We start from the raw sequence: 13104 nt of genomic DNA on the forward strand, positions 1-13104 counted from the left end.
CCTCCATTGACCTGGCTTCATCTGGGGTCTCACGGGCACAGGGCTCCCCGTACCTATGGCCCCAGGACCTGGTGTCAGTGCCAGGCTGGCCAGAGGGAGCGCACCCTGCACCCATGGCCCCAGACACCACCACAGTAGAGCCCTACTTGTTGGCTGGACAGCCTGGCCTGCGCCAGGTTGGGCAGGAGCTGGTGCCTTGCCCTTCCTGACGCAATGAGAAATCAAACCCAGCTCCAGTTGGGTTGCCAAATGCTGCACTGGGCACGCCAAGGTCTATCCATCTGGGTTCCTGACTGGCAGCACCCAGAGGAAGCGCTGGGACAGCTTGGATCCAGCTCTCTGGGGCTTTGTTCTGCACTGCAAGGGGACAAGGCAGGAACAGGGGCATGACAGGCAGAGGATAGAGACAGCAGGAGGGCTCAAGCCAGGAGGGGCAGCAGCCATGAAGAGCAGATCCAGCGGTGAGCCTGGTGCCGCTGCAGGGTGTGCAGGTACCCAGTGCTGGTATGTGATGCTGGTGCTGGCACACAATGCACAATGTTTGGTGAGCAGTGCCTAGCACCCGCTGCCCATGTGCAATGGCTGGCATGCAGTACTTGATGCTGGTGCCACACATTACATTGTACCTGCCATGCCTGCCAGTGCTGACCGCCAGCTGCCTGGTGCAGTGCACAGCACATGGCACCCAATACTGCTGGTGCCAGCTCCTGGTACCTAACGCCCGATGCACGGCATGTGATGCCACTGACTGGTGCCCAGTGTACGGCACTTGATGTACAGCACACGATGCCCAGTGTGCCAGAACCAGTCCCCGGTATGCTGCAGCTGGTATCCACGGCCTGGTAGCAGGTGTACAGTAGCTGGCACAAGGTGCCCCGTACACGGTGACTGGTCCCCTCTGCGCAGCACCCGTATCCTGTACACAGTGCACTGCAGCCGGTACTGGGGCCGGTATCCAGTGCGCAGCACCCGCTGCGTGGTACCTGGTACGCGATGCTCGGTTCCTGGTGCGCTGCGCCCGGTGCCCGGTTGCCGCCTCCGCACCGCCCCCTGCACCGCCCCTGGTGCCGCCCCTCGTCGCTCCCGGTGCCTCCCCGCCCCGCCCCGTCCCGTGCGCTACGGACGGAGCATGGCGGGCCCGAGTGGCGGGGCTCGGTGGTCGTCGCTGCCGCTGCTCCTGCGCCCCCGCCCGCCGCCGCCGCGCAGCAGCCCGGGGACGCCGCGCAGGACCGGGGGCTCGGCAGCGACGGCGGCGGGGCCGGCGCGGCTGAAGGGACCAGAAGAGCTGCCGGGGCCGGGGCTGCTCCGGACTTTCGTCTGGCTCTTCCTGCGCGGCTACCTGCTGCACACGCACCGGCTCCAGGTGCGCCGGGGCTGCCCGACCCTGGGGGTGCGGGGGGTCGGCGTTGCGGGGTGCGCGGGGGCCTGGGGACCCTACAGGGCTGCGTGGGGGTGGGGGACTGGGAGGGGTGCGTGGGGTAGAGGGGCTCCTGGGTGGGCTGCAGGGAGGGGGCTATGCGTGAGGGGAGGCTTTGCAAGGGCGGGAGTGGGTGCGTGCTGGGGGCAGGGTGAGATGGGCTCCGGAGGGGGAGCAGCCTACAAGGGAAGGCAGGGAACTGAGCGGGAGCGGCGGAGAGAAGGGGGAGAGAAGGGACTGGGCAGCAGGGAGCACACCTGCACCGCGGGGTGACACTGGGGCAAGAAGCACGGAATGGGACCAGCACAGAACCGAGTGGTCCTGTGAGGGTCCTACCAGCCCAGGGCTGCACCAGCATCCCTGAGCTGGCCAGGCAGGCGAAGACAAAGGTTCAGGGGTGGCTCATGGGGTCCTGGCATCCCTGGTCAGCCTGAGTTGCCCTGGTGGCAACAAGCTACTGTTTAGAGGACAGGCAGCCAGGCAGGTGTTGGGGTAGATGGTGCCCAGGCAGGCAGGGGTGCGACAGGCAGAGGTGTTTGTTTTCTTCCGTTAATACTTCCTCATATGTCAGATGAAGTAAGCAATGGGCTTGGCTGGCTGCGAGCTAGGTGGCACCTTCGAGTGCCCTGGAGCTCTGACCAGCCTGAAGAAGCATGCAGGATCAGGCCTCCCCAGCACCACAGAGCACCGGGTGGTGCTGTTCAGAGAAGGGGCTGTCGCAAGGCAGCAGGGTCTTGGGGAGTGGGCACAGGAGCTCTCTGCTGCTCCCTCCTGCCCTTGGGGCTCCAAGCATGGCTCGGCGGACAGATGCCGGCATGCTCCAGAGGTGTTTTTCCCCAGATCCTGGCAGCTCCGGCTTCTCTCAGCCCTGCTTTCCTGGGTCCGTGCTGTGCTGGGTCCCAGATGCCAGCAGCCATTGGTGGACAGGCTTCAGCCTGGGCCATGGCTGTCTGTGGCCTGTGTGGCATGTTTGCCTGGCAAGCTGCCTGCAGCACCAGGGCGGCCGCATCCCTCCCCCTCCTGCCACCAAATGCGAGGAACGTCTCCCCGTGGTGACGAATCCAGCTGAATCCGGGCGCAGGCTGCGATGCAGTCAGTCACCAAGGGAGATTGTACCACGTGCATCCCCGCAGCTGCGGGGAATGGGGACCAGGGCTTCCCTGCTAGGTCCCCCTCAGCCCCCTGGGGTTAGACCTGCTCTGCAGGGGCTCTGGCAGTGCGTAGGTGCACCCTTGGGTGCAACTGAGGAGAGGGAAGCTGTGGCTGGTAGAGCCCAGAGCAGGGCTGATGCTGGTGGATGTCCCTTATCTGGCTTATGAGTCTGTGGCCACAGGGGTGGAACCTGCCCCCATGAGCAGCCCAGTCCTGCCCCAGCTTTGCGCTGCCTTCCCAGCACTGATCATTAACCACCCTTATCAGGTGGTGAGTTCAAGGACCCACACGGGTACTGTTGTCCCTGAGCTGAGCAGACCTGGAAGCAGCATGACTTGGACCTGCTGACAGCCACTGCAATGGCCCTGTGTCTCAACAGAGCCCTGTGCTTGGTAGTTGTCCTTGTCCTTGCTGTCCCCTCTTGGCCTTGCCTGCCCAAAAGACCCACCAGGCCATCCATGCATCTCTGGGGTGGGTGAGGGATGTTCCAGCCTGTGTCAGGGGTAAGTTCCCGGTGTGCTTAGCACTGGTAGAGGACATGTGCCTGCAGACACCAGCCCAAGCCATCTGTAGAGCGCTTCAAGGATGGTGCCAGCACCCCAGTGCTGAGGGGTCCTTAGGATGGGTGCAGCACATGCTGGACACATGCAGGGCAGGATCAGGGCAGGGAGGGACTGATCCATCCCCAATGCTGAGCTCTGCTCCCCACCCCGATGCCCCATTCACCCTGCCGTGCTCTGATGCATCGCAGCTGATGTCCCGGCGCATTTACGGCCCCATCTGGAAGTCAACCTTCGGGCATTATGAGAACATCAACATTGGGAGCCCGGTGGTGCTGGAGCAGCTGCTGCGGCAGGAGGGCAAGTACCCCATGCGGAGCGACATGGCCCTGTGGAAGGAGCACCGGGACACCCGGCACCTGCCCTATGGACCCTTCACTGAGTGAGTCCTGCCCTGCCTGTGCTCTGCAGGGCAGCTCCTGCCCCTTCTTCAGGTGTAGGGCCCAGGTGACAGCTCGCATTGCTCCCTCTCCTGCCAGCAGCATGCCCCCCACAAGCAGAAAGACGTGGCCATGGGAGGTGGAAAGACCCCTGGGGTGGTTCCAGCTCGACATGGGGAGGATGTACCTGGGGACTGGGAAACTGCTACCAGCCACTGCCCCCTGCCCCGCTGTACTCTGGTGCTGAGCACCGTCCCTGTGCAGGGAAGGGGAGCGCTGGTACCGCCTGCGCCAGGTCCTCAACAAGCGGCTGCTGAAGCCGTCGGAGGCAGTGCTGTACGCAGATGCCATCGGGGAGGTGGTGTCAGACTTGATGGTGCGGCTGAGGGACGAGCGGCGCCGCAGCCCCTCGGGAGTACTGGTGGGGGATGTGGCCAACCTGCTCTACCGCTTCGCCCTGGAAGGTAAGGGAGTTCTCCCCCTCACCCCTGCTGTGCCCCACTCTTCCCATCCCTGCAGGAGTCTGGATGAGGCCTTTCCCCCACAGGGATCTCCTATATTCTTTTCGAGACCCGAATTGGGTGCCTGAAGCAGCAGGTCCCTGCTGAGACCCAGCGCTTCATTGACTCCATCAACGTCATGTTCAAGAACTCCATCTTTGCCACCGTCCTGCCCCGTTGGAGCCGCAAGGTGCTGCCTTTCTGGGACCGCTACCTGGACAGCTGGGACACCATCTTTGCCTTTGGTGAGCAGTGACAATGGGAGCCTGGTATGGTGGTACTGGACTCCTTAAAGACCCTCAAAAGTGGGGCAGTGTCTGGCCAGTTGTTCTTTTGGCTGTCCTTGCTCCATCAGCACTGGCTCCTGCCCTCTGTCCTGCAGGCAAGAAACTGATTGACCGGAAGATGAAGGAGCTGGAGGGGCAGGTTGAGCGAGGCAAGGAGGTGTCAGGCTACCTGAGCTACCTGCTGGCCAGTGGCAGGCTCAGCCTGGACGAAGTCTATGGCAGCGTGGCCGAGCTGCTGCTGGCTGGTGTGGACACGGTGAGAGCCGGACAGCCACTGCCAGGGGATCCCTGCTGAGCTCCACGCCGAGGAGGAACTGTGAGGCCATGCTCAGGCATGTTCTCCAGCTCCTGCGAGCTCTGGGCTGGTGGGTTGGGGGTCTGATACCCCATGGGGTGAAACTCTCAGAGGTCGGTCAGTACAGACCCAGTCCTCTGCTCCCTGCCTCAGTTTCCCCATACTCGCTGCCCCTCACCCCCAGTTTCCCTGCGCACCAAGAGCAAGGGGCTGTTGTATGCTGTACTGGTGCACCTTTGGCACAAGGCTACTCATGTACCAGCCCCAACTCCTTCACTCCCCTCGGCGCTCTGCTCCCCCAGACCTCCAACACGCTGTCCTGGGCGCTGTACCACCTCTCCCGGGACCCGGGCATCCAGGAGACCCTGTACCAGGAGCTGAAAGCTGTTGTGCCTCCTGACCGGTTTCCCGGTCCTGAGGATATCCCCAAGATGCCAATGCTTCGGGCCATTATCAAGGAGACGCTGAGGTACAGCCCAGCCCTGTCCCTGCCCCAGGGTTCCGGTCACTGGCCCTTTCCCGAGGGCCAGGGGCAGCCCATTCTCCCCCCACACTGGGGGTGCACCAACCCAGGTGGCTGGTGTTGGGAGACTTGGGGTATGGATCAGGCAGGGTGCAAGGCTGGATTTCAATTGCTGGGGAGGGGGATGGAGCTGCTGGGCAGCAGGTGATGTTCCACCTTGTCCTGCCTGCAGCTCTTGCCCCCTGGGGCCCATTGATGGGTCCTGCTCCCCCCCAACTCTCTCCATGTTCCAGGGTCTACCCCGTGGTGCCTACCAACGCCAGAGTCTTCTATGAGAAGGACATCATCATCGGAGACTACCACTTCCCCAAGAATGTGAGTGAGGGCCATGCCCTGGGGACCCCCGCTGTGCTCAACAGGGCCAGGCAGGGGGCATTAACACTCTTTCTCGCCCCATAGACCCTCTTTGTCCTGGCTCACTATGCCATGTCCCATGACGAGACCTACTTTCCTGAGCCCGAACGGTTCCTGCCCCAGCGCTGGCTCCGGGGTCACGGCTCCCCCCACCACCCCTTCAGCTCCATCCCCTTTGGCTACGGGGTCCGTGCCTGTGTCGGCCGCCGCATCGCTGAGCTGGAGATGCACCTGGCCCTCGCCAGGGTGAGTGGGGATGCCCCACCCCAGGGAATTCACCACAAGCTGGGATGGGGGCCCCAGGGAGTCCTCGAGGCACTGCCACCCCCGCCTCTCCCCACAGATCATCCAGGCATTTGAGGTGCGGCCGGACCCCCGTGGTGTGGAGGTGACGTCTGTGTCCCGCATTGTCTTGGTGGCCGACAAGCCCATCAACCTGGAATTCATCGCTCGCCCGGGGTTCCCCTGACTGCGTGTGGACCCCTCCACCCTGGGTGCCAAGCAGGGCCCCCTGGCTGCCCGAGGAGGAGGGGCAGGAAGGCAAACTCACCCCAGCACCCACCCCCTGCCTGATTTGGCCAGGGGGCTTGCAGCCCCACTGTAGGGAAAGTGCTGGGAGATGAGAGATGCCTCCAGATTGCCCCTGGGGCACTAGTGTTCCCCTACCCCAAATCAGCAGAAGGTTTGGGGAACTGCTGTGCCTTTCACAAGCTGCGAGGGGTTGTGTGTCCACCCCCTCCTCTGCCCAGCTGGGCTGCGTCGGGGACCTGGGAGCTCTGCCAGGGCTGGGGGGGATGTGGGGAGGGGGTTTGCAGCCATTCAGTGTCTCCTTCGTCCCATCCTTGTGTAGCTGCGCGTGGATCTGTGCCTGGAGCCAGGACATCTGGGTCCCCTCTGAACAGCTGACCTTGGCCTCAGCCACTTCTCTGTGCCTCAGTTCCCCCCCTGCTGCCTCCCTGGTTAAGCTGCCAGTGGGTGTTTAGGGTTTGCACACAATCCCAAGGGATGGAATCAGCCCTGGCCCCAAGCAAGCAGAACAATTACACAATATGTCCCCCACCGAGGGAGAGGGCGCCTGTCACCACCCAGCGCTGGCACTACGGCCCCTGACAGAGCCAGACAGCACATGGGGAGTGTAGAGCACCCGGGACCTTTCACTATCAGCTGTTCCTTCGCCAAGATGCTGATATGGGGGCACAGGAATAGGGGCAGGACTCTCAGCAGGCAAAACAGCTGGGAGAGGATCAGCTCAGCCCCCCCAGTCCCCAAGAGGGGACATGGGGCTGACACCCAGGGCCATCACAGGGCCTCAGAGCTGGCAGCAGCCACAGGCAGGGGCTGCTTTGTCACTTGCCCAGACTCCTGGAGGGTAGGGGTACAGGACACCCCATGATGAACCCCCCTCACCTTCCTGCTGCTGGGGACCCCAGCTGGACTGGGGGGAAGGAGCAGACAGAAACCTCGGTGGCACCAAGGCTGCTGCCCCCAGGGTGTCCCCAAGGGGACCTGCTAACTACTGCCACAGTGGACATATCAAGGCACGTGCAGTGTCCCTGTCACCCTGGCTCTGCTCACAAGGGCAGAGGTGCCACTCTCTGCCATACCACCCTCACTGCTTTGGGTCCCAGTGGGCACCCCAGGCTGCATACCCCAGCCCTGCCAAGCAGCCAGCACCCCTCTCCAGAGGAGCCATGCCTAGCTGCACGGCAGAAAAGTGAGGCGGCAGTGCCTGGAGCAGTCTGATTTATTACAACACGGCTGAACAGACTGTAAAATAAATAAATACCCCCTGACCCCCACAAAATGTGCACAGGGTCCCCATGCAAGTGCCTGTCCTGGTGCCAGCTCTGACATGGGCTGCACCTCTGCCAGGGTGCTCCAGCAACTCGTGACCCTACAATAAACAAGCCTGTGTGTGCAGCTGAGCCTATGCTGCCAGGCGCAGCCGGTGGGACCGTGCTTGCCATGGGGGAAGCCATGGCCAAAGTGCTCAAATCCAGCAGCAGGATGGAGGCAGGGTGGCTGAGCGCCTCAGGGCCATGTGTGTCCCTATGCCCAGCTGCAGGCATGGCATGGGTCCCTCGGCATGGTGCCCATTGAGCATCACCATATGCTCGCTGGTGGGACGCACCCCTGGGCCACCTTTTCCCTGCTCCCTGCCTCCCTGAGGCCGGCAGAATCGGGCCCTGGACTCAAGACAAGCCCCAGGACCAGGATGGGCAGGCAGGTCCTCCCTGTGGAGAGCCTCTGGAGCCCAGGACTCCTTCCACAGCCCCAGGGCCATGCAAGAGACCCCTGAGTCAGAGATGGCACTTCCCTGGTGTCTTCAGAACAAGGATCAGTCGATGCCTGCGGGGCGAGAGAGGGCACAAGGCCATAACCCCTCGGTGAGCACCGACGCTGGGCTGGGCACCCTGTGGCATGACCCTCTGACCCACTCTGGCAGCCACAGGGACAGCACAGGGGACAGTGGGGTCTTGCTTCCATCCCTGGCTTGGATGCAAGCCCTGGAATTGGAGGGGGTTGCTGGCCTGGAGTGGGAACATCGTGGTGACCCCCTGGCAGCTCCTGGCACAGCCACACCCATGGGGACCAGGGATGAGTGAAGGCACCATGATGGGGAAATGGTGGGGTTCCATGTCTGGTGTGTTAACACACACCAACCCCCACACCCCTTCTGCATAGAGCAACTGGGCATTGCTGGGGACATGGGTGAGCATGGGGTGACCCAAGTCCTTTCCCCACCACCACCCCAAAAAAGCATCATTACCTTTGTGAAGCAGCAGGACACTGGGGCCAGCTCCCCCCTCCCCAGTTCACCCCTAAATGGCTGCCACAGTATGTGCAATCGCTGTGCCCACCCACCCCCAGTGAGGACTCACCGGGCAATGGGCGAGCGGAGCCAAGTGCAGGCAGCCGGGCAGCACGATCCCAGCTCAGCCTGTGAGTGAGCCCCATCCCTGAAGCAGGTGGTTTTGGGGCCACCGCAGGTGCCAGAGGCTCAGTGGCCATGGCCACCACAGGTGCCAGAGGCTCAGTGGCCAGGGCCACTGGGGCCAGGGGGCAGTGGGCTCTGCCAGCCATGGCCCATGGCTCAGCGACATGGTGCATGTGGCTGGTGATGGGTGGCACATCTCGGGTGTGCAACTGGGTGTCTGTCCCATGTGTGTTCCCCAGGAATGGCACTGGAGGGGCACAGGTCTCAGGGGGCGCTTTGAGGCAAGGTCAAAAAAAAGGGTGCATCACATCTTGGGGTGTATCACACTCCAAAACCCTCATCCAGCCCAAAGCCCGGGGAACTGCAAAACCTGCATCTCACATGCTGCCTGGATGGGGGTCTGGGGATGTCTCCTTGGCAGGTGGCCCCATCCTTCCTCACAGACACCAGGGATCAGGACCTCAGAAGGGATCCTCTGTGATCCTTGTGTCCCCAGGGACAAGCATCATCTGGGTCCTGCTGTCCCCACCCAGGCACCCAGCGCTGCTGGACCCCAGCCCCAGCCTCCCCTGTCCCCAAGGGGAAGTTTGGCTGGTGTGCAGGCAGGTGGCCTGAGCAGGGAGGTGACAAGGTGTGGGTGACCCAATGGCAGGGAGGGGACAGGCACACAGTGGCAGGGGACAGCGCCTACCTGAAGTGGAGAGAAATGAAGGATGCAAGTGGAGAAAGACGGTGCGTTGCGGGCTAAGAGTTAAGAGCATCGATACCTGCAGGAGTGAGCACAAGGGCCTGGAGGATGTCAGAGAGGGAAACGATGCCCCGCGGGTACTGGTTCTCATCCACCAAAACCAGGCGATGGACCTGTGAGTGCAGGAAGAGCATCGTAGGCAGGTCAAGCAGTCGCCAGGGGGAGGGGGGAGTGGTGCTGGTGCAAGGCACCCCAGCTGCTCACCTGCTCCTTGGCAATGCGGTCAATGATGTCCTCCATGGTTTCGTGGGGGTAGCAGGTGAGGACCCCCTCCAGGCAGATAGTTCGCTGCCGCAGCGCCTCCCGCACGCTGATGTCCAGGTTGTTGTAGGTCTTCTGAGCTGCCAGGTGCTACAGGAGAGGTGGCCCTGCTCAGCACCCCAGTGTCTCCTGGCACCTCATTGTGCTGCCACTAAAGGGGACACCGAGCCCCAGTGACACTCAAGGCAGACTGTGCATTGGGGCATGTGGGGTGGGTTTGCATGGGTACAGGCACATGTGAGTGACCCACCAGGAGTGTGCAAGAGGCCACACTTGTTCACAGGTGTGCAAACATGCAAGGTACTCACAATGACATCAAACCGGGAGTAGAGGCCAACCACTTGTCCTGCAAGCAGAGACAATGCAGGGGCTGGAGAGAGGAACCTGAGGACCACCTACCATGCTCCCCCTGCACCCCAAGGGCCAGGCTAGCGGGGGTGGGGAGCTGGGTGTGGATGGAGCTGGAGTGGCTGACAGAGGAAAATGAGGGGTGTAGCTGGTTGCCTCCCCAGGTACCAGCATCGTTGACGACGGGCAGGGCAGAAACACGGCGGTCCACGAAGATCTCCAGGGCGGTGTAGACGGGGGCAGTTTCCAGCACGACAGCAACATCACGGAAGGTGCCTATACACAGCTCCTGCACCGTTTTCTTCAGGAAGCGTGGCTTGGGGATGGTGGAGCCCTGCAGCACAGCAGGGCGGGGCTGGGCTAGCACCTACATGCACCCCTATGCCCTTGTTCGTGCCCCTACTCACCCGCCATGTGTGTGCACATGCAGCCCCAGCACTCACAAAGATGTGAAGAAACTTGAGGATGCGCTTGTGCGTCAGAATGTGCAGGACGTTGCCTGAGACAGGCTCGATGATGGGCAGGCGGTGGATCTTGTGCTTGATCAGGGAGTAGACAGCATCGAAGAGGCTGCAGGTGACAGGGAGGCCATGGGGGATAATAGGGCTGCATCCCGAGCACCTCCCCCGCACAGGGTGTGCTCTCCCACGTGGGCAGGTGCTCACCTATGGCTCGGTGAGATGTACACCAATGGCTTGAAGGAGCCCTGCAGGTACACCTCTGCCAAGAGAGAGAAGTGAGAGAGGGGTCTCCCATCCCCCTCATGCAGTCCTGCAACCCCAGAGCTCAACTCCATGCCCTGCATCACATCTCCCACCCACTCACCCCCATTGCTCCCTGCTTTTTACCTCTCCAGGTCTCAATCTTGTGCTCCTCCACCTCATAGATCTGAACCTGAGGGCAAGGAGATGCCCTGGTTACAGTGGCCCCACAGCAGACTGAAGGGACTTTGGGACACTGCCCATCTCCCCAGGCATCCCACCCCATCACCCTAAGTGCAGGGATCACATATTGGGTACTGGGCAGAGGGGCACCAAGTGGACACTAGCCTGGACCAGAACGCTCCCCGGTCATGGTCTAGTGATGAAGAGAGGACCAGGAGAGGAAGGGGAGACCAGGACAGGTGGGGACAGCCCCCTTTGCCCCATGCTCTCCCCGAACCCCCTGGGGCCTCCCCACCACACTCACCAAGGGCGAGCGGTAGTAGCGGTGGAGGATGTTGATGAAGTCAGTGATGGTGAGCATTCCTGTGGAGATACTGGGGCTGGCAGCACTGCCCACGCCCCTCACTGCCAGGCAGGGGAAGGGGCCAGGCGGTGCTGCCAGCACTCACCAACAAAGCTCTGCGTCTTGCTGTCCCAGAGCGGGGCAGCACGCACCCCGTTGGCCACCAGTGCCACAAAAGCTTTCTTGATCTGTCAGCAGAGTGAGGAGGGGGTCAGGGCATCACTGACCCCAGTCTGCCCATCCCTCTCAATCCCCCTCTTTGTCACCTCCAGGGAGATGTCGAAGACAACAAGCTTGCAGCTGGTGGGGATGGTGTCATAGCAGCAGTGGCTCCTCATGAAGTGCATGTAGATCTCGGCATCAGGGCTCTGAAACTCACTCTCTGGGCCCAGCCCCAATAGCTCATTTCCCAGTGTGAAGGTGACAGGTCGTGGGCTCCTCTGGCTGTCCTCTTCCTCCTCCTCTCCCTCCTCGTCCACCTCCCTGGAGCACAGGGTCCCTGAGAACCCTGCAGGCAAACCCACACCAGCCCTGACAGGTGAGCTGAGCTGCCAGGTCTCAGCACCCTCCTGCCTGGTGAGAGCAGGGGGATGATTCAGGAAGGGATGTTCCCATAGACCCCCTATTCCCCACTCCACAGGGGCCGCACAGAGCACTGTGGCTCTCCAGGCTGGGGGCACCAGGCAGAGGATGGATGCACTCATTGCATGAGTGAGCCAGCCCTCCCTCCCACATGCCTAGGCACTGCTTGCTACCCACCTTCCTCCTCGGGGCGGGCAGTGGCATCCAGCAGCGCCACCTGAGGGGACACACAGCAATGGGGTTCAGCAGGAGCCAGCCCAGCCTCTCCCACACCCATGGGTGCTGCCTGCACCCACCCAGCTGCCCCAGCTCACCCTGCCAGGTAAAGTGGACTGTCCTTTCAGGGTGGGGATGCAGGCTGGGCTCAGTCCCTAACTCCCCTAGAGAGCACCCCACTGGCCCAGGACCCCCAGAGCCTGCTGCCCCTGTGGTGTCTCTAGCCCAGGATGCCCAGCTTATACCCCCACTCTGGGGGTACAGTGGGGGTCTCCAGGTGAGGGCAAAGGACAGCAGAAACCCCTGGCTCCTCTCTCCGCTGCCAGAGCAGAGCATGTCCCGTGGCAGCTCCATGTTCATCCTCTCCTTTTCCCAGCACCAATGTGTAAATCCTGGTCCTGCTTCCTCCCGTGGTGGGAGCCCCACCAGCCCCCCAGGGACCAGGTCTGCCCCAGGAGACCCTACAATAACAAAGTGGGGGGCAGCCCTAGGCAGGAGGGAGGCGAGCACAGCCAGCAGCTGACCCATACCCGGCAGGTCCCCAGGAGACCCTACCATAACAAAGCAGCATGCGTGGCAGGAAGAGCAATTGTGGCCACAAACCCGCCAGCAGAGGCAATGTTTAGAAGCCACCCTCCAATAACAAAGGCACAGGGAGTTCTCCCTGGGGAGCCTAGAGCCAACCCAGCAACGAGTCCACCCTATGCCAAAGTCCCCCAACCCTTCCCAAGGGGCTGAGACAGCCAGGGCAGGCGGGTGGGCCATGCTGTGCTCCACATCCTTGTCATAAAGGCTGCCTGGCCATGGGAAGGAGACTGCCAGCCCCCCATGTCCCCCCCTCCCCGGGAAGTGGCCTATCCTCAAGCGGGGGGCTGTTGAGCCGAGCCCCCCACCCGGCCCGACGGTACCTGGGACGCGGCGGGGCTGGAGAGTCGCTCCATGCTGACTGCGGGGCAGCGCTGCTATTCTGGGCCAGTGGCTGGTGGGGGCCTGGCAGATAGGGTGTCAGTGAGCAATGCCAGCCATGCCCCCGCCACTGCCGCGGGGGGGGGGGGCGGGAAATGCACGCACCGCCGCCACCACTGCCACGGCCATGCAGTGCCCGCAGCCACTGCGCCACCTCGTGACCCCACAGCACTGGGCTGGAGGGGACGGCCCCGAGCACAGCACTGGGGACATGAGGGAGGGGGTGATGGAGGGAAGGCAGGGGGCAGAAATCCCCCATCCTCCAGGAGCGGTGCTCAGCGCCTGCCACAATGCAGCCCTGTCCACCCAGGTGCTACCACTACCCTGTCCTGCAGCAGGATTAGGTGAAG

The 13104-nt window shown here is 62.6% G+C and overlaps 2 protein-coding genes across 3 annotated transcripts; one reads left to right on the forward strand and one right to left on the reverse strand.

The window, feature by feature from the left end:
* The first annotated feature begins 1110 nt into the window (after nucleotides 1-1110).
* On the forward strand, nucleotides 1111-8331 carry CYP27A1 (cytochrome P450 family 27 subfamily A member 1). Its single transcript, XM_082055999.1, has 9 exons — nucleotides 1111-1363; nucleotides 3321-3511; nucleotides 3774-3973; nucleotides 4057-4254; nucleotides 4392-4552; nucleotides 4894-5060; nucleotides 5348-5429; nucleotides 5514-5714; nucleotides 5812-8331. The coding sequence occupies exons 1-9, from the start codon at nucleotides 1130-1132 to the stop codon at nucleotides 5935-5937; spliced, it is 1560 nt and encodes a 519-aa protein (XP_081912125.1). The 5' UTR covers nucleotides 1111-1129; the 3' UTR covers nucleotides 5938-8331.
* On the reverse strand, nucleotides 7195-12739 carry PRKAG3 (protein kinase AMP-activated non-catalytic subunit gamma 3). 2 transcript variants are annotated; one of them, XM_082057131.1, is made up of 14 exons: nucleotides 12697-12739; nucleotides 11750-11789; nucleotides 11370-11498; nucleotides 11097-11178; nucleotides 10952-11010; nucleotides 10612-10657; nucleotides 10429-10483; nucleotides 10207-10333; nucleotides 9932-10097; nucleotides 9724-9761; nucleotides 9359-9505; nucleotides 9098-9267; nucleotides 8351-8680; nucleotides 7195-7817 (listed from the first exon to the last, which is right to left on the reverse strand). In XM_082057131.1, the coding sequence occupies exons 2-12, from the start codon at nucleotides 11774-11776 to the stop codon at nucleotides 9151-9153; spliced, it is 993 nt and encodes a 330-aa protein (XP_081913257.1). In that variant the 5' UTR covers nucleotides 11777-11789; nucleotides 12697-12739; the 3' UTR covers nucleotides 7195-7817; nucleotides 8351-8680; nucleotides 9098-9150. The 2 variants fall into 2 exon arrangements, with proteins under 2 accessions (XP_081913257.1, XP_081913256.1); XM_082057130.1 differs by lacking the exon at nucleotides 12697-12739 and having other exon boundaries at nucleotides 11257-11498; nucleotides 11750-11860.
* Between the last annotated feature and the right edge of the window lie 365 nt (nucleotides 12740-13104).

The sequence above is a fragment of the Streptopelia decaocto genome (genome assembly GCF_964273445.1).
Source record: "Streptopelia decaocto genome assembly, chromosome: 6".
NCBI lineage: Eukaryota > Metazoa > Chordata > Aves > Columbiformes > Columbidae > Streptopelia > Streptopelia decaocto.

Bases quoted from the DNA above. Each gene is read 5' to 3' on its own strand.
- CYP27A1 (XM_082055999.1), top strand. From the start codon at position 1,130: ATGGCGGGCCCGAGTGGCGGGGCTCGGTGGTCGTCGCTGCCGCTGCTC. The intron at 3,512-3,773 runs GTGAGTCCTGCC...GTCCCTGTGCAG, and splicing joins CCCTATGGACCCTTCACTGA to GGAAGGGGAGCGCTGGTACC. The intron at 5,061-5,347 runs GTACAGCCCAGC...TCCATGTTCCAG, and splicing joins ATTATCAAGGAGACGCTGAG to GGTCTACCCCGTGGTGCCTA.
- PRKAG3 (XM_082057130.1), bottom strand. From the start codon at position 11,849: ATGGGTGTGGGAGAGGCTGGGCTGGCTCCTGCTGAACCCCATTGCTGT. The intron at 10,484-10,611 runs GTAAAAAGCAGG...CTCTCTTGGCAG, and splicing joins CAAGATTGAGACCTGGAGAG to AGGTGTACCTGCAGGGCTCC. The intron at 9,268-9,358 runs GTGAGCAGCTGG...CTGCACTCACAG, and splicing joins ACCGCATTGCCAAGGAGCAG to GTCCATCGCCTGGTTTTGGT.